Genomic DNA, 27,195 nt, shown 5'->3' on the forward strand with positions numbered 1-27,195 from the left:
TTGAAGCAGCTTCAGAGTTTCTGTTTCTTGAAGCTTTTCTGAGGAAACGATGCAGGAAATCCTCAGATCTACTTATTAGAAAACTTCATTAATAATTCATAGATCCTTTGAGACTTTCTGTTTCCAGTTAAGATGAAAAATCTGTTTCCTCTGACAGTTCAGGGAAATGAAACCTTCAGGCGTCGACACGAAGACACGAGAGTTTTACTGAAAGTGAACTAAACTAAGAGAGGAAAAATCTTCAGATGTTGTGCAAAGACAACGGTGGTCACGCAACTCACAAAAAAAAATGAAAAAATGTGAGAAATATTCTTTTAAAAACTACAAAATACGACAATTAACAAGCAAAATGTTTAAAAAAATTAAGAAGAAATTAACTAATTAAACATTCCTAAAATGTCAAGAAATAAAAAAAGCATCTCAACAAATAAAACAAAAATAAATTAAGATATATTTGATTTTAAAATCCCAGAATTAGACAGACAAAATATGACCTATTAGAATTTATATAAATGCTCTATGATGATATAAATGATTGGATTTTGTGCAGCATGAATATAAACACACAAATCATTAAAAACAAAGCATATAAAAAAATTAATAAAATATAAAAATGGAAAATAAACAAAAAATGCAAGAAAGTAGGAAAAAATGTTAAACACAAGAAAGATAATAAATTTTATTCAATTAACATATATGTAAATACAACATTATTATAATTATTCTAAAAATATTTTTTAACATAATTACATTTTTAAAAATAAATATCAGAAATTGTATCACTAAATCATGTAATGGAATAAATTTTAAAAGAAGAAAATAAAATTTGGAAGAAATCTTAAATGTAATGAAAGAAAATAAGGTACTAAAAATGTAACTTTAACAAAAAAACTTAAATAAATTAAAGACTTTTAAAACAAAGAAGAAGAAGAAAAGATATGAAATAAAAAATCCACATGTACACAATAAAAGACAACCAAACTAAACATGATAAAAAAAAAGAAAGAAATATACACAAAACGTATTTTTTATATTAATAAATTTCAAAATGACGTGGGAGAAAATGGATGCTAGTTAATTAAACTCCAGTTTCATCATCTAGACCTTGTGAACACCAATTTCTGTTTCTTACCAATGAGCCAACATTTAGTCTAAATATCTAATAACTGGAACCTTGTCTTGTCAGCTTTTGTCACATCAGATTCTACTGAGGTTAGAGCCTCAAAGGTTGGTGAAATGTCAACTAAAGACTGTATTTTAGTGGAAATATGGATATATATATATATATATATTTTTTTTTTTTTTTTTTTTTTACAGGAACTTTATGGGGACACAACACCAGCCTCAGTTTTATTTCCAAGATCTAATAATTAAAAATGTTTTCTCTGTTGGATCCATTCAATCATTCTGATAAACTATTCTGTCTGTTTTACAGTATTTTGTCACCCCAAGTGGAGGATTAATAGCTATTATTTGTTATTTTATTACTTTGTCATACATTGCATTGAAAAATAAACTCTGTGATGTTTTCTAGTCTTAAATAAGAATTTAAAAAAAACCAACATCTGTAACCACTGATTAATTTTTCTTTGTGTATGAAAAAAATCCTGTAAAAATGTTTTTCGCTTAACGATGATCAAATTGTTAAATTTATGTTTGATATTATGTTAACAAACTTTAAAAAGTACACAATCTTTGTGTTAAATTCTCAATTTTAAAGTCAGAGCTTTGACTCTTTTAATGTTTGACTTAAAATTTACAATTTGTCATAAAAATCTTTTATTTTTGTCATGTAATTAAACGTTTATTCTTTTATTGATGTATTACATTTACTTCAAACCTGCCACACTTTCATGAAGAGAGGAATAGAGAAAATAAAACACAAAATTAGAAACACAAACAAAAAAACAAAACCCAATATATTGTCAAACTGAATAGATCAGGGGTGTCAAATTCATTTTAGTTCAGGGGCCTCCCTCATTCAGCCCAATCTGATCTCCAGTGGGCTGGACCAGTAAAATCACAGCATAATAACCTATAAACAACCACAACTCCAGATTTTTCCTTTGTTTTAGTGCAAAAAAGTACATTGTGAAAATACTGACATTTAAGGAATTTTGTTTTTACAAAACATCATGAACACCCTGATATTTCTTAAGAAACTTCAACAATATTATGCTTCAGTTTATCATTTACACATTACAACTTACAGCTCACAGAGTATCGACAAAGGAACACAACATTTAGTCACTGGTATCTGGAATTGAACGATGTAGTATTTTACTTTATGATCAAAACGACACAAGGGAGACAAAAAAGACACAAAACAACAAAAACAAGACAAAAAACAACAAATAAAGCAAAATACAAAAGGACAAAAATCAGACAAGAAAACACAAGCGAGACGAAAAGGAAACACAAACCGACAAAAACAAGAAACAAAACGATAAAAACATGAGACAAACAACAAAAATCTGACAAAAAACAACAAAACATGAGACAAACGACAAAAATCAGACAAAAAAACTACAAAAACAAGACAAAATATGACAAAAATGAGACACAAAGCGACAAAAAAATGGACAAATGACACAAGTGAGACAAAAAAAGACAAAACGACAAAAACGAGACAAAAAAACAACGAATAAAGCAAAACTCAAAATGACAAAAATACGACAAAATACACAAGCGAGACAAGAAGGAAACAAAACGACAAAACAAGAAACAAACAACAAAAGTAAGACAAAAAACAACAAAAACAAGACCAAATATTACAAAAATGAGACACAAAGCAACAAAAACATGAGATAAACAACAAAAGTCAGACAAAAAACAAGACAAAATATTACAAGAACATGACAACGCGACAAAACATCGACAAACAACACAACCAAGACAAAAAAAGACACAAAACGACAAAAACGAGACAAAATTAATGAATAAAGCGAAACACAAAATGACAAAAATAAGACAAAAAACAGAAGTGAGACAAAAAGGAAACACAAAATGACAAAAACAAGAAACAAACGACAAAAGTCAGACAACAAACAACAAAAGCAAGACAAAATGAGACACAAAGCGATAAAAAAAATGGACAAACAACACAAGCGGGACAAAAAAGACACAAAATTAGGCAAAAAAACAACACATAAAGCAAAACACAAAACGACAAAACAAGAAACAAAAGGACAAAAACATGAGACAAATGACTAAAGTAAGACAAAAAACAACAAAAACAAGACAAAATATTACAAAAACGCAACTCAAAGCGAGACACAAGCGAGACAAAAAGCGAGACAAAAAAGACACAAAACAACAAAAACGAGACAAAAACAACGCATAAAGCAAACACAAAATGACAAAAATAAGACAATAAACACAAGCGAGATAAAAAGGACAGACAAAACAACAACAACGAGAAACAATACGACAAAAATAAGACAAAATGTTACAAAAATGAGACTAAGATGACAAAAGAACAATCTAGTATTTTACTTTATGATCAAAACAACTTGTCATGGTCTAGGAACTATTTTAAATTTATAGTTTTACAAATTTACAATTTACATTTAACATCTTCTCTGTAATTTTTACACTTTACTAAGTGGGCTGGATTGGACTGTTGTTTGACGTCCCTGGAGCAGATGAAGTTTAACTCGTTATTTTCTACCGACTACGTATCGAACATCTCAAACGTCATGTAAACTGAAGAAATAACTAAAACTTTAAAGTTAGAACTTTTAATTTTAGCTTTCTGGAATCCCACTTAATGTTTTTACATTTTGGTTCTTAGTAGTTTTCACCACCAGTGAGGCGAAGCTTCCTGAGTTTTCAACATCTTTAGCTCCTTTTATTAATGACAACATTACAGATGAGGGTCCTTTGCATTTTCGTCACACTTTTATGTGAACAAAGCTGCCGGTTTCTTCACTTCACTGTTTCTCAGGCTGCAGCAGAAACACAAACTCAGTGAATCCATACGGCGGTGAGAACAGCAGCATGTGTTTTCTCTCTGGTGATTCCTTAAAAACAAGCGTTCCTAAGGACGGGCTGGTTTCCAAGGCAGAGACAATAAAATCTCTGTGGCTCAGCTATAGGACCAGAGTATATACGGCCCATACAGGACCGGAGGCCTCATAAACCGAGCAGGGCCTCATAAACCGAGCAGGGCCTCAGCAGGAAGAGGCCGACCCTTGTCCACGTCAGCCGGAGCTCAGCGGCTCAAGGTTAGAAGCTTTTCTATGGAGAGATGAAAGTTTCAATCGTCCCTGAGGGCAAACAGTCGACAGAAAAACAGCAGGGCGGTGAGCAAAGACCTGTCTGTTCAGAAAACCTGTAATCAAAGCCAGAAACATGACAATCAGGAGGTGAAACAGCAAACAGATGACACATCAGCAGAATAAACCAAGTGTTACAGCAGAGAAAATTAGTTATGGAAGACCTTTACTGCCCCGAAAACCAAAAAAAAAAATAGAAAATGTTTGGAATAATTCACACTAAATAATCATACTATTGAGACCAAAGCTTACTTTTTTAAGGGGTTATGTAAACATTTTCATGACTTCAACTTCAAATATTGACTTAAAAAGCACTTATGTTTAATATAGAACATGTAAAAAACACAGATATTCTTTCCTAATACTTCTTATCAGAGTTATTTCCTTTTTAAAAAAAAACTAATTGTAAAAAACAAACAAAAAAACTGATTTAAAAACAGAAATTACAAAAAAAAACCTGAATGTTACAACGGAGAAAATCAGTTATGGAAGACCTTTACTGTCCCGAAAACAAAAAAATTAGAAAATGTTTAGAATAATTCACACTAAATAATCATAACATTCAGGCCAAAGTTTATTTCTTTTTATGGGTTAAATTCAAATAAACTGTTTTTCTTTTGCAATAACTGTGACTTACGTAAACATTTTCATTACTGTAACTTCAAAAAACAAACAAACAAAAATTTATTTAGATACAGAAATTACAAAAATAGACTGAATGTTACTGCAGAGAAAATCAGTTATGAAAGACCTTTACTGCCCCAAAAACCAAAAAAATTAGAAAATGTTTGGAATAATTCACACTAAATAATCATAATATTCATACCAAAGCTTACTTTTTTTAGGGGTTGTGTAAACACTTTAATGACTTTAACTTCAAATATTGACTTAAAAAGCACTTATGTTTAATATAGAACATGTAAAAAACACAGGTATTCTTTCCTAATTGCTTCATATTGAAACAGAAATTACAAAAACAAACTGAATGTCACAGCAGAGAAAATCCGTTATGGAAGACCTTTACGGCCCCGAAAATAATTAAAAGGAAATACTTCATACGTAACACTCACACTTCAATATTTTTACTGTCACGTGCTCCTACACAGTGAAATGCAGATCCTGGCAGTCAGCAAAAATGTCTTTTAGGGGTTAAATTTTTAAAAAATTATTATATTTATATTATTATATAAAATTATTTTTTGTGATGACTAACGTAAATATTTTCATGGATCTAAACATCAAATTTTGCCTTTAAAAAAATTTTACCTCTGATAATGTGAAAAACACATTTTTTTGGGAATTTACACACAGAAATCACAAAAATAAACTGAATCTGATTGCAGAGAAAAGCAGTCGGCAGCAGCTGCAACATGTACAGAAGACCTTTACTGCCACGAAAACAACCAACTAGAAAATGATGACAATGATTCAAACTGAATAATTATAGTATTCAGGGCAGAAACCTGACAATAAGCAAAAATGTAATAAAAATTCTAATAAATATATTTGTTTGATGCAATAATTGTGGCCCACGTAAACATTTTCATGACTTTAAACTTTTTTGGAGACACGCTGTTAAAAAAATAACTATAGTTTGAATCTGTAGTAAAATTGAAACCTCATAATTAATATTTAAATATGTTAAACATGTTATATATTTGCTAAAATATATTAAAAAAAAAAAAGCAAAACAAATCTAAATTTTGACTTTCTAAGCAAACTAGTTTTTGTTGGGTGTAATTTTTCAAATGCAATCAAAACATTTAATTGCATTTAACTCTGAAATTGAATTTATGGTCATATTTGACCCATTGTATTGTAACTGTAATGTTATTAATATGATGTTTGATATAAAAAATCTAATTTTGTGTCTATCTACTTTTCTAAACATAACAATGTGTTTTTGTCTTTAACCCTTCTTTTTTGGTATAAATGGTCTTCCATACAGAGTGTGAGTCTTAGGAATTGAATCGCTTTTTAAATTTTTTTTTTTTTTTAAAAGCTCTTAAATGTTTCCATATGGAGCCAGAAAGGTGAGGAGAAGAAAAGCAACAATTTTAGGATACTATTAATTTGAATTTATGGTCATATTTGTCCCACTGTATTGTAGCTGTAATGTTATTAATATGTTATTTGATGTAAAAAAAATCGACTTTTTCTGTGTTGTACTTTCCTAAACATAACAGTGTGTTTTTGTTGTTACCCCTTCTTTTTTTGGTATAAATGGTCTTCCATACCGAATGTAAGTCTTAGGAACTGAATCAGGTTTAATTAGTATTTTTTTTAAAGCTCATTAAAGCTTCCATGGGTAGCCAGAAAAACAAGGAAATGAAAAGCAGAAGTGAATTTTTATAATTTTAACTGACAAAAAAACACATTAATTTTATGACAATAAATAAAAATAATAATGTTGCCCAGCTGACTATTAATTTGGATTTATAGTCATATTTGACCCACTGTATTGTAGCTGTGATTTTATGAATAATTGTTTTTTTCTTTGCGACTTCTTTTTTTTTTTTGGTATAAATGGTCTTCCACACACAGTGTGAGTCTGAGGAACTGAATCAGTTTTTTTTTTTTTAAAAGCTCATTAAAGTTTCCATGTGGAGCCAGAAAGGTGAGGAAATGAAAAGCAGAAGTGAGTTTTTATAATTTGAACTAATACTTTTTTAAAAAGTAGATTAATTTTATGACATTAAATAAAAAAAGACATAATGGTGTTGCCCAGCTGACTATTAATTTTACCAACTGTATTGCAGCTGTGATGTCATTAATAATATATTTTTTTTCTTGGCATGAATTAGCTTCAGTACTTACGCTTTTAATATCTTAAATTGATAAAAACAAACAAACAAACAAACAAACAAGCAAACAAACCACTTCAGATTCATGAATTAAAACCCTGCAGCCATGCGGCGGCCAGGAGCTCCATCGACGTCCCCTGCCCTCCTCTCCTCCAGACCCTGCCCTCTTCTCCTCCAGACCCGGCAGGGAGGGGCCGCAGCTCGGCCTATTGACGACAACAAAGCCGCAGATGATCCGCGCACGGAGCCCCGCCCTCCTACCTGGTTACCGTAAAACACCGAACAGCGGCGCCGCCGTTTTTAGGGGGAGTGTCGCCCTGCTGCGGCACGCGCTCAATCAGAGCAGAGGGGGGAGGAGGGGGGAGGAGGAGGAGGAGGGGGGAGGGGCCTCGTGTTGTGATGATGTAATCTTGAATTAAAGGACCAAACCGCAGCGTCACTGTTTAGCTGCTCATCACCTTTAAAAACTTGGTTCATAGTTCTGGTAAATACAAGCAAAACGCTGAACAATGAATTCAAATAAAAATAAGATAATTAAAGTAAAAATTCAAATTTGAATAAAAATTTTAAGTTACAAACATTATTTTCATGGTTGACATCATGCCTGAACTTTATATTTTGTGTAGATTAAATTCAAATTTGTTGTTTTCAAAGTTTAAACATTTTGTGTGTTCAAATGAAAATATAAATGAATCGGATCAAATGTTTTTGTTTAATGAATTAATTTCTAAAAAAGTTGCTACATTAACAAAAATGTGAAAACTGCTTAAAAAAATCTAATTGGAGCAACTTAATTTTTAAAATGCTTATCAACTTAAAAACATGTGTTCATAGTTCTGGTAATTACGAGGAAGCACTTAAAAATAATAAAAAACATTTAAAAAGTTAATATAAAAACTCTGATTTAAATAAATGTTTTGAGTTACAAACATAATTTTGATGATTGAATGTTGATGATGCTGCTTAAACTTAATATTGTGAGTAGACTAAACTCAAATTTGTTGTTTTCAAAGTTTAAATAGTTTGTGTGTCTAAATAAAAAAAGTGAATCAGATCAAATGTTTTTGTTAAATGCGTTAATTTCTAAAACACTAAAATAAAACATGACAGTTACTGAAGAAAATTAAATGTTTATCAAGTTCAAAACTTGACTTCATACTTTCCGTGCAAAATTCTGGATTAATATATATATTTTCCAAAAATAATATAGATAAAAATTTAAATAAAGATTTAAATAAGTTACAAACATTATTTTTGACGGTTGACATGATGTTGCCTCAACTTAATATTTTGTGTAATTCAAACTCAAATTTCTTCATCTGAGGTATTAAAGGTCAATGTAAGTTTAGAGAACTTAATAAAGCTGGCTTCAAGTTTTTGACTAAACATAGGAGCAAATTCAGTTTTCAAATGTGTCAACTTCAAAACAAGGTGTAAATTTACAAACCTGACTTAAAATTGAATTCTCTGAAAAAGACTGACAAGTTTTATTCTCACAACTTAATCAGTTAGTCAACTAGTTAGTTAGATGATTAGTCAGTTAGTTAGTCTTTTAGTCAGTCAGTTAGTTCGATAGTCAGATAGTTAGTCTTTTCGTTAGATAGTTAGCTAGTTCGTCAGTTAGTCATCTATGCAGTTAGTCAGTTAGTTAATCAGTCAGTCTTTTAGTCAGTCAGTTAATTAGTTAGTCAGTTGGTTGTCAGATAACTAGTTAGTCAGATAGTTAGTTAGTCAGATATTTAGTTAGCCAGTTAGTTAGTCAGTCAGTCAGTCAATTAGTTAGTCAGATAATTAGTTAGCTAGCTAGTCAGATAGTCAGTTGGTCAATTAGTTATTCAGATAATTAGTCAGTTAGTTTGTCAGTTAGTTAGATAATTAGTCAGATAGTTGGTTAGTCAATTAGTTGGATAATTAGTCAGTTAGTTTGTCAATTAGTTAGTCAGATAGTTGGTTAGTCAATTAGTTGGATAATTAGTCAGTTAGTCAGTTAGTAAATTGGTCAGATAATTAGTCAGTTAGTCAGCTACTTAGTTGGTCAGTTATTTAGTTAGAAAATTAGTCAGGTAGTTAGTCAGATAATTAGTTAGTCAGTAACTCAGTCAGATAGGTAATTAGTCAGTTAGTCAGATAATTAGTCAGTTAGTTAGCAAGATAGCCAGTTAGTTAGTTAGCTAGTTAGTCAGTTAGTTAGACAGATAGTCAGCTAGTTAGTGTAAATTACAATAAAAACATCTCAGAACAGACAACTGAGCAGAGCTGAAACTGAACAGAAACATTGAAAAGAATGCCCCAAATTATTTTTCCAGCTTCTTAAATGTGAATATTTAACATTTCCTCATGTTTTCATTATCATAAATTGAGCATCTTTGTGTTTTTAAAAGTAATTAGATGACTGATGCACACTTTTAACCCTGAAAAGTCAGCAGATTGCTCAATAAAATGCTGGACAGAGGATCTGAGTAATTCTATCTAAGGCTCAGTTGAGGCGTCTCTTCGTTGTTTCGTGTTTTCAGCCCTGAGTCTGCAGCTTGTTTCTTATTGAAGCTCAGACTGCAGCCAAACAGGACGGGTGGGGCTCTAATCGCATGTTGTGCTGCAGTAATTAATGCACGCTGCACAGGTGAGCGGGTTCATGGGGAAACACATAATTATACTTGAATGTCGATTTTAACAGAGGTCAGCCGACTTCAGTGTTTAAACTCAGAAACTAGCTGATTGTTTCAGACGTTACATAAGAATCATTTAGAGCTTTACTGCTCAGAGCCAAACAAACACAAACACAAAAACACAGGAAACAAAGGACGCTGGTGCACAATGAAACCTGACACACACATTACACAACACTACACACGTATGGGGTGATTCAAACAACGGTCCGTGGGCCACATCTGGACGTCCACTGACAGAATTTATTTTTTATTTATTTTGTCTTCTAAACACTAAAACGCTGAACCTGGGTCTATCATTTCATTACATTTCCGATTTAAAGACAAACATTTCAGACTTAAATGACTGACAATAATATTGCATCCATTTTAAAAATGAATATTTTAAACTCAGATTTATTATTTTTAAAACTTAAATTTCATTTGTTCAAATACAAAAATGCAGTTCAAAGTTGTTTTTCTTTAAAAATCTGACAAGTTGACTTAACTTTTTCATTCAACATACAAATATAGTCACTGCCAGTCAAAAGTTTGGACACACCTTCTCATTTAATGTTTTGTCTGTATTTCCATGACTATTTCCATTGTAGATTCTCACTGAATGCATCAAAACAATGAATGAACACATATGGAATTATGTAGTAAACTACAAAGTGCGAAATGAGTCAAAACGTGTTTTATATTTTAGTCTTCAAAATAGCCACCCTTTGATTACTGCTTTGGAAACTCTTGGTATTCTCTGGATGAGCTTCATGAGGTAGTCACCTGAAATGGTTTTCCAACAGTCTTGAAGGAGTTCCAGAGATGCTGAGCACTTGTTGGTCCTTTTGCCTTCACTCTGTGGTCCATCTCATCCCAGACCATCTGGACTGGGTTTATGTCAGGTGACTGGAGTTCAGGTCATCTGACACAGCACTCCATCACTCTCCTTCTTGGTCAGATAGTCCTTCCACAGCCTGGAGGTGTGTTTGGGGTCATTGTCCTGTTGAAAAATAAATGATGGTCCAACTAAATGCAAACTGGATGGGATGGCATGTTGCTGCAGGATGCTGTGGTAGCCATGCTGGTTCAGTGTGCCTTCAATTTGGAATAAATCCCCAACTGTCACCAGCAAAGTACTCCAACACCATCACACCTCCTCCTCCATGCTTCACAGTGGGAACCATGCATGTAGAGACCATCCGTTCACCTTTTCTGGAACCAAAGATCTCAAATTTGGATTAATCAGACCAAAGCACAGATTTCCACTGGTCTAATGTCCATTCCTGGTGTTTTTTGGCCCAAACTAATCTCTTCTGCTTGTTGCTTTTCTTTAATAGTGGTTTCTTAGCAGCTGTTTGACCATAAAGGCCTGATTGGTTCAGCCTCCTCTGAACAGTTGATGTAGAGATGTGTCTGCTACTAGAACTCTGTGTGGCATTTATCTGGACTCTAATGACTCTTGGTCTTCCTCTCCTGGGGCAGTCCTCATGTGAGCCAGTTTCGTCACAGCGCTTGATGGTTTTTGTGACTGCATTTGGGGATACAGTCAAAGTTTTTGCAATTTTCCAGACTGACTGAACTTCAGTTCTTAAAGTAATGATGGACTGTTGTTTATCTTTATTTAGCTGATTGGTTCTTGCCCTAATATGGATTCTAACAGTTGTCAAATAGGGCTGTCAACTGTGTACCAACCTGACTTCTGCACAACACAACTGATGGTCCCAACTCCATTAAGAAGGCAAGAAATTCTACAAATTAACCTTGACAAGGAACACCTGTGAAGTGAAAACTATTTCAGGTGACTACTTCATGAAGCTAACCCAGAGAAAGCCAAGAGTGTGCAAAAACAGTAATCAAAGCAAAGGGTGACTACATTGAAGAACCTAAAACATAAAACATGTTTTGATTTATTTCACACTTTTTTGTTTACTACATAATTCCAGATGTGTTCATTCATAGTTTTGATATTAGCTGTTCTCCAGATGTGTTCTAGTCCTGGTCCTGGTCCTGGACTGCGACGCTGCAGTCTGACATTTGAAGTGACTGATGTTATTTTCTGGTGCCAAAATGGCGCGGATGCCTGCCTGTGCGCATGCACGGCGTGCGCGGGCCCCGACATGTGGGCGGGATGCGGCTGCGCGTCTATTCGGATGTTTTCGGTGCTCCGGATCCGCTGAACACGCGCCGAGCAGCGGCCGCAGAGAGCAGCAGCAACCGGAGGAGACGCTCCGAAGAGCCGTCGGAGCAGCGCAGCGAGCCGCGGCACTTTTTCACGCAGCTTCCCGTCGGGGTCCGAGGGCAGGGGCTGGGCGGCGGGCTCCGGTCCAGAAGAATGAGAGAGCCCTCTAACCGGAGGGGGCGCAAACATGAACGGGGCCGTGTACATTTCGTTCTTCCAGGGCCAGCTGGAGTCCGTGCTGGAGCAGGTCGTTCAGCTCGCCGTCCAGGAAATCAGCAAGTCGGTCGGCTCCAGTCTCAACGCGCTGCTGCTGGAGACGGCCGTGAAGGAGCAAGAAAACCGCCGGCTGCGGCTCCAGCTGCAGGCGAAGGAGACCCGGGGCCGAGCCTCGGACGGAGGAGGCTCTCCGGTGTCCGGTAAGAAGCCTGGCAAAGCGGCGGGCGACGAGAGGGCGGACGGCGGCAGGACAAAGCCCCAGCAGCCGCAGCTCCACGCCCCCGGAGGGCAGGGCGCCGAGCCCGGTGGACCCACCGACACACGCCGACTAGAGCAGCGAGGACGAGTCGTGGGTAGGATCCGTTACACAACGTACACACACACACACACACACACACACACACACACACACACACAAACAAACACTCCAGTCTGGCATTGCGTAACGTGCAGCCGTTTTACGGTTTTCTGGGTGAACCGAGCAGAGAGGCCTGCAGGTGATAAACAGCCCGACAGAGGAGCTCCGGACGGCGGTGCCAGACGGTCTCAGGGCTGGAGCTCCTCTGATTGGGCTTTAATTGGAGGTGCAGCAGATGATGAGAGCAGGAATGTGGACCCTCCTCCTCAAACAGCAGCTCTGGAGTCAGTGTTGACTCTGACAGAACAGGTTTAGAGCTGCAGGTCGAAAACAAAGACACATAGAGGTAAAAATAAGAGCCAAGGCCTCGATTCTACGAGCTGCTGGCTCATAAAAGCTTTACAGGCATCCTGACGTGTCCTCCTCAGGAATGGAGGCATTGGTGGTGAAGGGGGGCACCAGGACAAAGAGCCAGCAGACTGCAGGAGGCCTCGTGGTGGGCAGGACGGTGGCCGCCATCCGCCCAGCGAGGGCAAATCAGCGTTTCATTGGGAAAGAAAGGGCCTGAGGGAGGACAAAGCTGTCGCACAGGGAAATATTCACACATTCAGCCACCGTCTTTCACTGTTTTACGGCTGTCGGTTCAGATTTATCAGCAGGAACAACGTTGGGATACGTTGCCGCCGAACGCCAACGATGTTTCCAGGGAAGTCGGAGGTCGGGACGGAAGCTTGGGAAAGTTTCTACTAACTCAGTCACAGTGGAAACGTAAAATACCTTACAAATGTAAACAACACAAAAAGAACATTGCTCTACCGCTTCGTAACTCGCACCATTAGCTAGGTCTGATTTTTCATAGAGAAATTCGTTGTGCGGACTCTAAAAACTTGCCTTTTTGAAAACTTCTGCTTAAGAGCAACAGATTTATTCTACCAACCTCTGAAATGTTGCCAGAACTGATGGTTTTTTAAAAAATGGCCTAAAACTGACCGATTTTGAATGGACACCAAACTTAGAAGTCCAACAAGCCTTTTAGCTTCAGAATTTTTGCTTGTCAACACTCTCAAATCAATATTCGAATACGTGGTGCCAAAGATGTCCAGAAACTCTGAGCTGGAAGGTCAGGACGGATTTACTAACTTGGTCCCAGTGGTGACGCAAAATATTGTTGAAACAGAAACCGCTCATAAAAACTTTGCTTTACAGTTTCATAACTCGCATCAGGAACTGAACAGTTAGCTAGTTTGGACTTTTTGTACAGAAATTTGTGGTGCTAATTCTAAAAAATAGCCTATTCAGAAACTTTTACTCCAGAGAAACACGAAGCTACAACACGACCTTCATTAATTTTGCCGGAACTCAGCCTAAAAGTGACAAATTTTAAACTGGGATCAAACTGTGAATAAAGTTACAAATTCCTCAAGTCTTTTAGTTTCAGCTTTAAGGGTTTTCAGTGGTGTCGAAACGGTATCTGAATACGGCCGACAGTATCTCCAGTGATGTAGAAGGGAACTCCGGTGTGAAAGGTCAGGAGATCAGGGCAGGAAGTTAAGGAAAATTTGTATGAAGCAGGTTATGCTGGTGATGCTAAATATTTTCAAAATTCAAACAATTCAGAGAGAATTTTCCTGTTTCGTAACTTGCGCCAGGAACCAAGCTAAAGCTAGTTCTGACACTTTTCATTGAGGAATTTGTGTGGTGATCCTAAGAAATTGCCTTTCCTGAAATGTAACCTCCAAAGAAATGCAAAATTACTCAACGAAACTCATTCTTAAACTGACAGATTCTTAATTGTACCCAAAGTTACGAGTCCGACAAGACTTTGTTTCATCTTGTTGGGTTGTGTAGGGTTTCTGAAGTTTCTTAGCTCAAGGGTCATCTCAACGAGAAGCGTAACTTGTGGTTTGATGGCAAAGTTTGTTTAAGCTACAGAAATAAAGTTTCAAATTTTGCAATTTCTGTCATAATCCATGTTTTTTAGGTGTCAGGTCAGACTTATCCTCTGGAACAGTTCTCAAACGCGTCACCGTTGAAGACCAATAACGTCTCCTGGGATGTAGATGGGAAACTTGAGGCTGAAAGGTCAGAAGATCAGGGCCAGAAGCTTGGGAAAGTTTTCACTAACTTGGTCCCAGTGTTTATGAGAAATACTGTCGAAACCCAAGCAGCCTATGAAGAACTTTACCAGATTCGTAACTCGCGTCTGAAACCGAACTGAAGCTAGTTCTGACTTTACTAGGAAAATTCACAGTGCCGATTCCTAAAAACTGCCTTTTCCAAAACTATTCTCCAGAAAAACAGTCAGCCTACGAATGCTAGATTAAATTAGCAAAAATTGAGGTTAAAAGTGATGGATTTGCAATCAAGGGCAAACTGATCAGTGAATAAGGTAACAGTGTCTTCCAGTTTCAGCTTGTTTGGTTCCGAAACTTGGTTGGTTCCGAAACTTACTTGGTTCAAGACTCATCTTTACGCGAGGATTAACTTTTGGTTCAAGGCAGTTTCTTCAATCTATGTAAGTATTTTAAAAAGTTGTTTTTTAGTGATTTTGGTTCCTTTGTTGTTATGAAATTTTGTCAAATCACAAACTGCATAAAAAGAACCTAAATAGTATAATAAAGGTTTAAACTGATATCAGGAACAGGAAACTAGTTCTGACACTTCGTAGAGGAATTCATGGTGCTGATCAAAAACAACCTTTATCGAATCTTGAACAAAAAAGAAGCACAAATATTTCTGCAGTATGTTTTATTTTCTGGAGCCGTCCTGGAATAACTTTTAGTGTAAGACCAAAAAGGAAATAAAGTTCTTTTTTGCAGTAGAACAAACCCGTGGTGCTGAGTCCTAAAAACCTTTTCTGAAACTTTTAATTCCAGAGAAACACAAAGACATTTTTCTACAAACATCTTTTATTTGCCAGAAGTGAGACTAAATGAAACTAACAGACTTCAACAATCAGGACGTAACTAATCAGAAAAAAACAATAAATAGGAGGTTCAGTTGAGTTCATTTAAGTTCTGCATGGGTTTGAATTTTGGCGAACAGAAAGAAAGTTTTTGTCAACTATGAAAAATCTCAAGTCAAGTGTTTTGATATCAGTTTGTCGACAGATTGAAGTTGTGACTCAGACATCAGGAACTGGATAGTTCAGATGTTTCTCCGGGTTAAGAGGAATTCATGGTGCTGATTCTGAAATAAAAAGACTCGGTTTTTCTACTAAAGTGTTTTTAATTTGTCAAAACAAGCTTTAGTCTAAAGCTCTCAGATTTTAATTTGAATCCTGATCAAACTGAAGAATAAAGTTTCTACAACAGCAAAAGGAATTCATGATGCTGATTCTGGCAAAACATTTCTTTTCATGAACTTTAATTCCAGAGAAACATTAACTTGTTTTTCTACAAAACCCAGTTTAATTCAGCAAAGTGATTCCTGAATTAAATCCAGTCTGAAATAATCAGATTTCAGATTTAAATCAGGAGATGAAGTAAATAAAACTACGGAATCGCCAAGTCTTTCATTGTCAGATAATCCTGTGTTTAATAGTTTAGAAACTTCGTGTTAGAAACATTCAGATTAAAACTCATTTTTAGTACCAAGAAATACGTTCTAATAACAAGCAGCAGAATCAGAAGTTTACCTCAGTAAAATACAGATCTAAAAGCAACGTCTTGAACCAGAAACAAGTTAAAACAGTTTTCTTTCAGGAGAAGGAATTCAAGGTATGAATACTAGAAAAAGACCTTTTCCTGGAACTTTGACTCCACAGAAATATTGAATTTTCACCAAAATTTTATTTGCAGAACTGAGTCTAAATAAAACCGCGTTTTAAAGTGGCAGATTATAAATGCAGGTTTAGCTGATCAGAGAAAGTTACTTAGTCGGTTTTAGACCTTTGTACGTATCTGGTTTAAAACATCCCAGTCCTTCGAGAGAATTTTGATAAAATTGTTGTTGAGTCTTTTGACTTTAGATGTTTCGTCAATTTTCCAAACACATTTTGTCCGTTATCCAAAAATGTTCGAGTTCAAGATTCGGACGTTTGAGTTTGTTTGTAATGTGAATATTCTGAGGACCTTTTTTTTTTTTTTTTTTTTTTTTTTTATTATTAACGCAAGTAAAGAAGAAACAACTCTCAAATATGAACAAAATAACCTGCACAAGGACCTAAAATGCATCTGAAATCTTCATTTTAGCACTGAAATAACCAAAGTGATCCTCAGAAAGATCAATATTGTTGTGATGAGTGTTAACGTTGGACGTTTTCAGTATATGTTCAGGGTACTCTAGACGAGTTTTGTCCACATTTTTAGAACCTGTGAAAGAAAAAAAAATATCTGAAGCCTTTTCAAATTTCAGCTAAAGAAGCCGTCATTAACACTTGGCTAAAATAAAACAGTTTTACTATTTTTAAATGCAAACAAGGAACTGTGATCATCAGAAATATAAATGAACAATCTGGAAAATTAAAGTTATTCTCTAAGAATCGAATGTTAGTTAATCAGCAGCTACAGGTTTGAAATCAGGACTAACAGTTATGAATTCGAATAATTTCCATATTACTTTGCTGGTTTTAATTGTTTTAAAACTTGTTTCTAATCTCAGCTCCAGAGTTCTTCTTAAACTGTAAAATTTCTTGTTGGTTTCTTCGGCTGTTGAGCTTCTTTAAATAAACATATTTCAGCAATTGAAACTTCGGCTGCTCATTAGATCTAAATTTGGGTCTAAAACAGATTGACATTTTCAGACTAATTCTGTAAAGTCTGAAAATTCTGATTAAAAAAGCTTCAGTTCATGAATGCAGACACAGCAGCCATTGAGCAGCGTTTGTTTTCTACTAGAACTTTTTCTGATTACACATTTAGTTTTCAACAGAATGAATAAATAAATCTGGATTTCTCCAGTTGAAACTTGCTGAGAAGTTAAATATTTATAGTCACATAAACAGTTTTTTCATATTAAATTGTTCACATTAATGCCAATGATCAATACTTTCAGTGGATGGTAACAACATTTAATTCACTTTTTTTAATGTACCATTCAACTAAAATTTGCATTACATCTGAACAGAAACCAGATTTTCTCATCAGGTTTCTTCTGAAGACGTTTAAATCTCAACGAGACTCTTAAACGTCATAAAAACACAATAAACGGTTAATTATCTTTATGCTTCAGTGACAGTAGAGAAACATTTTCCATCAGCAGGTGGATGTTACAGTTTAATTATTGATTGATCTGTTGATGTACTAGATCAATGGAAAAAAGCTCAGTTTGGTGCTGGAACCAGTCTAATTCCTGGTGCTGAGTGTTGACTCTCATTTCGACATTTATTTTGATTTGTAGATAATTTTCTGGATGAATCGATTGTCTATTTGGTTCTAAAATGTCAGAAAATGTTGAAAAATGTGGATCAGAGTTTCCTCAAATGTCTTGTTTAGTCCAAAGATTTTCAGTTTACTGTTAGAGAGGAAAGAAACCAGAAAAAATTCACATTGAAGAATCTGAAATTACAGAATTTAGACTGCTTTTTTTTATAAGAAAAAATCTAACTGAATATTCCATTATCAAAACAGATGTAGTTCCGATATGAAGTTATTTAAATGTTCAGATGTTCACAGTTAGGTTTTCGAATGTCTAATTTTATCAACCAAAAATCCAAAAACTCATAGAAAACAGTAACTGTGGTCAAAAATAACTCTTCTGTTGATTAGTTAAACATTAGAATTATTGATGATTTCTGTTTAATTGATTGATGGACGACTGGTTAAAAATTCTCAGTTAAATCTGCTGAATTTAAGTTGCTTAAATAAACACAGAACATGTGAGATTTTATCGTAAAACATTCAATTTTACTTGATTGTCACAACATCAAGATGTTTTATTTCCTTCATTAATTCAGCCTTAATTTATTTTAGAATTTATTAATCTGGATTACATGGAGCAAACCTCATTTATAATCCAGCACAATAATAAAATAGAAATGTTGTCACATGAATGAGAAAATAGCTTAAAAACTGAATATAAAAAGGCAAAATTAGTAGAATATTATTTATAATAAGACTAGTAAGAGCATTTCAGCTTAGAATAAAAACAGCTGGATGTAAAACATGAAGATTTTTATTAAGGAAAATACAAAAATGAAGATTTTTTTTAATCACATTTAAAGGATTTACAGACGGAGAACAGCTTCAGGATGAAAACAGAAAAAAATCAATTCATTTGAAATAAAATGAGACTATAATATACAGTCAAATAATGAAGGAAATCAGGTTGTAAAAGATTAATTTAATTGATCAGATCTGAAACCAGCAGAGACGTCACACAAAGTAATTGTTTGTGTGTCTGTGTGTGTTTGTGTGTCTGCCCTACACGCAGACACACAAACACAGACTCAGACTTTGTGCTGCAGCAGCAGATTCGTCCACATGCAGCGACACGTGAGGGAATGAAAGAAACGCGCCGCCGCTCTCTCGCATGCATGCACACATCTGCTCACTCGGACGCAAACACACAGAAGACACGCAAAGCTGCCTGACACGCCACCACCCTCCCCCTCCCGCCAAAACCAGGCCACCGCCATGACACGGCACGGTCGCGACCCGAGGGCCGATGGAGGATTTAACGTACAGAGATCTGAAGAGACGCCTCACGGCCAGAGGAACACGCCAAAACACAGGAACACGCCAACACAGCGACGCGGCAACACACAGGAACACACCAACGCAGCAACACATAGAAACACGGCAACACATAGGAACACGCCAAAACACTGACACAGCAACACATAGGAACACGGCAACACATAGGAACACGCCAACACACAGGAACATGCCAACACACAGGAACACGCCAACACACAGTCACGTGGCAACATACAGTAACACACTAATACACAGTACTACAGTGGTCCCTCGTCTATGGCGGGAGTTACGTTCCAGACCAACCCTGCGATAGACGAAAACATTTATTTTATTATTTTTATATATTTTAAGGCTTTATAAACCCTCCCCACAGTCTAATAGACACTTCCTATGCTCTTAAACACTTTCTACACTCTTAAACCTACGTATCTGGGTACTCACTAGTGAATATCATAGGACTGGCTCAAATGGCAATTTCTGGGCTCCGGATGTTTGGCCCCAATTAATGACGAATATCCAAATGTTCGGATTGTCAGATCGTCCAGCGAGGGGGAGGAGAAGACAAAGGGACAGGCCGAATGTTTGGATCAGCCAACATCGTCCGACGGGGCGGAAGGTCTGAATATTCGGATCTCAAAATTAATTTTCGGATACCACCATAACCGGGTGTTCGGATCTTCAGGTCCAGTCCTAGAATATAATACAACTTAAATGATGATGATGAATTAGCTACAGTACTGATGACAAGATGAATGTACTGCACAGTGAGAATGACAAGGTGAGATTGATGAAGAGACTGATGCTTCGGTCGCTGAGCCAATCAAAGCCCAGTGTGTACGCTACGCATTTAATATTAGATAGATAGATAGATGGATAGCTTTATTTGTCATTGCACACTTTCATATACAATGAAATTACTTATTATTCTTTTAATATGTTGTAATTACTATTTTTTAATACTTTTTGTATCTTTAAATTTTTTAGGCTAGGACATGCTTATTTTACCGCAAAAGCAATTAAAATAGTAAATATATAAAAATACCTATATACTGCAAAATACTGAGATATAGTGAGACCACGAAAAGTGAACCGCAGTATGGGGAAGGACCGTTGCACATGAACACACAGCAACACGCCAACAGTAAGGAGCATGCCTACATACAGTAACATGCTAACATACAGCAGCATGCCAACATACAGTAACACGCTAACATACAGTAACATGCTAACATACAGCAGCATGCCAACATACAGTAACACGCAAACATACAGTAACATGCTAACATACAGCAGCATGCCAACATACAGTAACACACTAACATACAGCAGCATGCCAACATACAGTAACACGTAAACACACAGTAACATGCTAACATACAGCAGCATGCCAACATACAGTAACACGCTAACATACAGCAGCATGCCAGCATACAGTAACACGCTAACATACAGCAGCATGCCAACATACAGTAACACGCTAACATACAGTAACATGCCAACATACAGTAACACGCAAACATACAGTAACATGCTAACATACAGCAGCATGCCAACATACAGTAACACGCTAACATACAGCAGCATGCCAGCATACAGTAACACGCTAACATACAGCAGCATGCCAACATACAGTAACACGCTAACATACAGCAACATGGCAACATACAGTAACATGCTAACATACAGCAGCATGCCAGCATACAGTAACACACTAACATACAGTAACATGCCAACATACAGTAACATGCTAATACATAGCAACACGCCAACATACAATAGCACATTAATACACAGCAACACCCCAACATACAGTAACACACCAACATACAATAACATGCTAATACATAGCAACATGCTAACATACAGTAACACGCTAATACCCAGCAACACCCCAACATACAGTAACACACTATCACACAGCAACATGCTACTGTACAGCGACACGCCAACATATAGTAATACGCGAGTACAGACTAACACATAGCGACACACTAACATACAGTAACACTATCACACAGCAACACACTAATAAGCACACAGCAACACACCATCATACAGTTACACGCTAATACACAGCAACACGCCAACACACAGCGACATGCTAACACACCACAGCACGCTAATACACAGCGACAAACTAACAAACAGCGACACGCTAACACACGACACGCTAACACAGCGACACGCTAACGCAAAGCGACACCCTAACACACAGTGACACGCTAACACACAACGACATACTAACACACAATGACACGCTAACACACAGCGACATACTAACACAATGACACGCTAACACACAGCAACATGCTAACACACAACGACACGCTAACACACAGCAACACGCTAACACACAGGGACTCGCTAACACACAGCAACACGCTAACACACAGGGACTCGCTAACACAGCAACACGCCAACACACAGCGACATGCTAACACACAGCAACACGCTAATACACAGCGACACGCTACTACACAGCAACACGCCAACATACAGTAACACACTGTCACACCACAGCACGCTAACATACAGCGAGATAATGAGGCGGTGGCCTGAACACGCTGAAGTCGGAGGTCGTTCACACCACAGCACGCTAATACACAGCGACAAACTAACAAACAGTGACACGCTAACACACAACGACACGCTAATACAAAACGACACGCTAACACACAGCGACACGCTAACACACAACGACACGCTAACACACAGGGACACGCTAACACACAACGACACACTAACACACAAGGACACGCTAACACACAACGACACGCTAACACACAGCGACACGCTAACACACAACGACAGGCTAACACACAGCAACACGCTAACACACAGGGACTCGCTAACACACAGCGACACGCTAACACACAGGGACACGCTAACACACAGCAACACGCTAACACACAGGGACTCGCTAACACACAGCGACACGCTAACACACAGCGACACGCTAACACACAGCGACACGCTAACACACAGCGACACGCTAACACACAGTGACACGCTAACACACAGGGACACGCTAACACACAGGGACTCGCTAACACACAGCAACACGCTAACACACAGGGACTCGCTAACACACAGCGACACGCTAACACACAGTGACACGCTAACACACAGTGACATGCTAACACACGACACGCTAACACACAGGGACACGCTAACACAACGACACACTAACACACAAGGACACGCTAACACACAACGACACGCTAACACACAGCAACACGCTAACACACAACGACATGCTAACACACAGCAACACGCTAACACACAGGGACTCGCTAACACAGCAACACGCTAACACACAGGGACTCGCTAACACACAGTGACTCGCTAACACACAGCAACACGCTAACACACAGTGACACGCTAACACAGCGAGATAATGAGGCGGTGGCCTGAACACGCTGAGGTCGGAGGCCGTACTGGAAAAGTAGGTAACGCTTTCACTCGACATCTGCCCACTGTGGAGGCAGACAAAGGCTGGGGTGGGGGCAGGAGGGTAGAAGAAGGCCAGGGTGGGCAGTTAGTGTAAATGATTAAATAAACCCCTGTGGAGCCGAGTGGCAGCAGAACTGATCCAGGTCCAGTTATTGTGTTCATGTGGAGCCCAGTTATGATCCTTCGCATCCAGACGGGTGAAATTAAACCTGGACGCATTTTCAAGACTTCGGTCAGATGAAGAAAAGCTAAAATGCAACGTTAAACTGCATCTGTGTCTCCTGCACAAGACGTTAAAGCTTCTGTTGGCTCGACGCAGGACTCTCTGCAGCTGCATGCTGTCAACGTGCTGCAGCTTTCTGCAGTTTTCCATGGAGCAGCTGCTGCTTTGTTGTTTCAGATTTTGGCTGCACATTTACAACAGTTCTGAGTTTCATGTCCGCCCAGTTTACCAGCTGCTGGGATTAAAATCATTAGAAACTCTCCACAGTGGCTCCATTTATCGATAAAACAGAAGCAGTCATTGGATTTACGACTTTATGGCTTTATGGCATCGTCTGTGATGTGTTGTTCTGACAGGAAAATAAACAAATCTGAGCTCATCGTCATATTTCATCAAAATCACTTTCTCCTACGATTCTCATGTAAATTTCTGTAGCTTGCAGATTCTATTAAAACCAGAACCTTCTTCCTCCTGTTTCTGGTTCTTCATGACGGACTCAGCTGAGACCAACAGTGAAACATTCAGAGAATTTTCAGGTTGAACTGCAGGCAGTGTTTCCACAGAGAGACTGAGAGGAAAATCAAAGATACTTGATTAATAAAATAAAAGCAGAATGCCTGAGAAACAGGAAACAGAGGAGCAAGTTTTTGAAGATACATTCAGCATGGTGAAACATCTTTCTACAGCTGATGAGCAGAGAAACATGGAGATAGAAAAATATCAACAGTATGAGGAGAAAAAATGACTGCAAAGAGAAAACTGTTCCAAAGACACACAAAATGACCAAAGCAAGACACAAAAAGAGAAAGAACGAGACAGATAAATGGAAATGAGACACAAAAGTACAAAAGCAATTTTTAAAAAATGACAAGTGAAAACGAACAACACAAAAAATTTATACAAACATGACACATAATTAGACAAAGGAAACAAGGCAAAAAAACATGATACAAGATGAAGAAAATGAGAGGAAAATTTAACCGAGACACAAAATGACCCCGAAAAAGCAATAAAAATACAGTGATACAGTATGAGAAAATTATGACAAAATAAAAAAAAAATTGACACAAAGTGCAACACAAACGGACAAAAATAAGAAAAAATGGACACAAAACAGTAAAAATGAGAAATGTTGAAACAAATGCACTGAAAATTCACCAGTTGTGTAGTTGCGTTGTGTAGCTGTGTTGTGTAACTATTTGTTGTGTAGCTGTCTGTTTTGTAGTTGTTATGTAGTTGTGTAACTGAGTATTGTGTAGTTGTGTAGCTCTCTGTTGTGGGGCTGTGTTGTGTAGCTGTCTGTTGTGTAGCTCTGTTGTGTAGCTGTATTGTGTAGTTGTATTGTGTAGCTGTGTTGTGTAACTGTGTTGTGTATCTGTGTGCTGTGTAGCTGTGTTGTGTAGCTGTGTGTTGTGTAGCTGTGTTGTGTAACTGTGTTGTGTATCTGTGTGCTGTGTAGCTGTGTTGTGTAGCTGTGTTGTGTACCTGTGTTGTGTAGCTCTCTGTTGTGTAGCTGTGTTGTGTAGCTTTGTGTAGCTGTGTTGTGTATCTGTTGTGTAGCTCTCTGTTGTGTAGCTCTATTGAGTAGCTCTCTGTTGTGTAGTTGTGTTGTGTAGCTCTGTTGTGTAGCTGTATTGTGTAGTTGGGTTGTGTAGTTGTGTTGTGTAGCTGTATTGTGTAGTTGTGTAGCTGTGTTGTGTAGCTCTCTATTGTGTAATTGCGTCGTGTAGCTGTATTGTGTAGCTCTCTGTTGTGTAGCTGTGTTGTGTAGTTGTGTTGTGTAGCTCTCTGTTGTGTAGCTGCGTTGTGTAGTTGTGTTGTGTTGCTCTCTGTTGTGTAGCTGCGTTGTGTAGTTGTGTTGCATCAGATTCGGCTGCAGTGATATTTTTAGCTTCAGTTCTTCTTCCTGCTTCAGAAGTCTGCTGTGTGTGTGTGTGTGTGCGTGTGTGTGTGTGTGTGTGTGTGTGTGTGTGTGTCTATCTGTCAGCAGGTTAGTCGATGACAGAATGATTAATCACTTTCAGTTTCGCTTTAACGAATCAATCACCTCTAATCCCCTGATTTACGTTGTCACAGCGTTGCCGTGCGTCGCCATGGAAACTCTGTTGTGATTGGCGCAGATTTACTCCAAAGTTTAGACAAACTCCGACCTCAGTGGATCAGTTTCAGACCTCGCCGCACGATCCCAGGATTAATGGATCAGCCTGGAGATAATCAGTGAGCCGCTGGGTTCAGGATGTTAAACTCTTTACATAAATAGTCGTTTAAAAGGGGAAATATACACGTCAAATATGTCACTTTAAAGAGGATTTTCACTTTTCTAAACCAAACGGTCTAAACTTTAACCTGCAGATGAGTCGATCGTGATAGATCAGGGGTGTTAAACTCATCTTATTTCAGTTCCACATTCAGCCCAATGTGATCTAAAGTGAACCTGACCAATAAAATCACAGCATAATAACCTATAATTAACAACAACTCCATTTTTCCTTTGTTTTAGTTCAACAAAGGACATTCTGAAAATTATCACATTTAATGAATTATCGTTTTTACAAAACATTATGAACAACCTGAAATTTCTTAAGAAAAATAAGGTCAATTTCAACAACATTATCCCTCAGTCTCCATTTTGTCTCAGTATAAAAGAAAAGTTCCCCTCATCTCACCCGATATCACTGCAAGTACCAGGATGTGATCCACTGAACACATCAGGATTTAGTAGCTCAAATGAGTCAAAAGATATAAAACAAAAACAAATGTCCCATACAGAGGACGTAAATGAATGGGCCGGGTCTCAGGAGGTTAATGCAACGAAAAATCAACATAAAAGCTGGAGACATTTTAGGAAATAAGCAGATTTTTGGTTGAGAAACAATGACATTTAAATCAGTCTGTGATTAATTATCTTTATTTGAATATTTGTTTTATTGGTCCAGTAACAGATTGTTTAAAAAAAAAAAACAAAAAAAAAACATAAAAATATTCCTGCAGCTAAAAAGTCCAAATTATTTCTTTATTGCAAGCTAGTGAGCTGCTGAAATGGGATTAATAAAGTATCTATCTATCTATCTATCTATCTATCTATCTATCTATCTATCTATCTATCTATCTATCTATCTATCTATCTATCTATCTATCTATCTATCTATCTATCTATCTATCTATCTATCTATCTATCTATCTATCTATCTATCTATCTATCTGATCCAGTAAACGACTTCTTACAGTACGAAAAACCTTGAGTGCAAACGGAGAAGTTTTACAACCTGAACATCACAGTTTTAATGTTGTTTTTAATGTTCAACTAATTTGTGATTAATTATCTTTAATAGTCGGAAAATAATTTTTCAGACAAACTTAAATCTTCTTAAGTTTTAACTGTTTTCTGAGAGTTTTCTTACTTTTAGTGTCTGCTTTACCGATGTAAATGCTGATTTTTTTTATTGATGATTAACCTGTGAATTATGTTTGGATTGATTCAGTAACAGAAACATCAGAAAAACCTGAAAGCAGCTCAAAAAAACCCTCAAAAATATTTTCATTACTGCAACGAAAAACCAAAATCATCTTCAGGCTGAGGCTTTACAACCTCAAAATCAGTGTTTTGCTGTTTTTTCAAACTGAAACCGGTTCAATCCTGATTGATTTGTCGGTTTTTGAGGATTCAGACGTGAGTTCAGACAGAAACCTGTTTTTTTTGTTTGTGTGAATCAGCAGCGAGTTAAAAATAAACGTGAAACTGAAGCTGCAGCAGAAGTCAGTGAATCAGAGGCTCCGCCCACCAGGAACACATGAACACGTGTTCATACGTGACCCACTGCTGTTGGAACATGTGTGTGTGTGCAGCTGTCCTGATCATTAATTCATCAAATCAAAGCTGCAGATAATAATTATTACCTTCAATATTAATTCATTCAGTCACAAAACAATACAATCTGCAAACTGACAGATTTTACAAACTGAAATATCAAAATGTTTTGTAGTTTTGTTCTAATAAATTAGACTAATTGTTCAGTCCTAATTAAAAGAAGCTTAATGTGGCTTGTCCTGATAAATAATTCATCAAATCAAAGCTGCAATGAGCAAAAATCTTCATTATTAGTTTGTTTGCTGAAAATTTTTTACTGCAACAAAAAAGAAGAAAAGCTGCAAATTTCACAACCTGGAAGTCAAAGTTTAGCCGTTTTTGATTGAAAAATTATGATTTTAATGTATTCTCAGTAAGATTAATTTGCAGCTGGACTGATACTTCCATTGTTGATTCATCTGCTAAATGTTTATTGATCCAGTAGATTTCAGACAATAAGAATCTCTGCGACTAAATGTGCCGTTTTCCTGATAATTGATTGAATAAAGCTGCTGCAGTCATCAGTTATCTGCTGATTATTGGTTTGATTCA

The 27,195-nt window shown here is 36.9% G+C and overlaps 1 protein-coding gene across 2 annotated transcripts in view; it reads left to right on the forward strand.

Moving 5' to 3' along the window:
• Positions 1-11,901: 11,901 nt before the first annotated feature.
• The window catches only part of si:dkeyp-113d7.10 (uncharacterized), a 33,266-nt gene continuing 17,972 nt past the window's right edge, over positions 11,902-27,195 (forward strand). Inside the window, exon 1 of one of the 2 annotated variants that reach the window (XM_055005177.1) lies at positions 11,902-12,477. In XM_055005177.1, coding sequence (XP_054861152.1) covers positions 12,096-12,477 — 382 coding nt within the window. In that variant the 5' untranslated portion in view covers positions 11,902-12,095. The remainder of the gene's footprint in view (positions 12,478-27,195) is intronic. The other variant, XM_055005176.1, reaches the window with a different exon arrangement.

Source organism: Amphiprion ocellaris, chromosome 19 (genome assembly GCF_022539595.1).
Source record: "Amphiprion ocellaris isolate individual 3 ecotype Okinawa chromosome 19, ASM2253959v1, whole genome shotgun sequence".
Taxonomy (NCBI): domain Eukaryota; kingdom Metazoa; phylum Chordata; class Actinopteri; family Pomacentridae; genus Amphiprion; species Amphiprion ocellaris.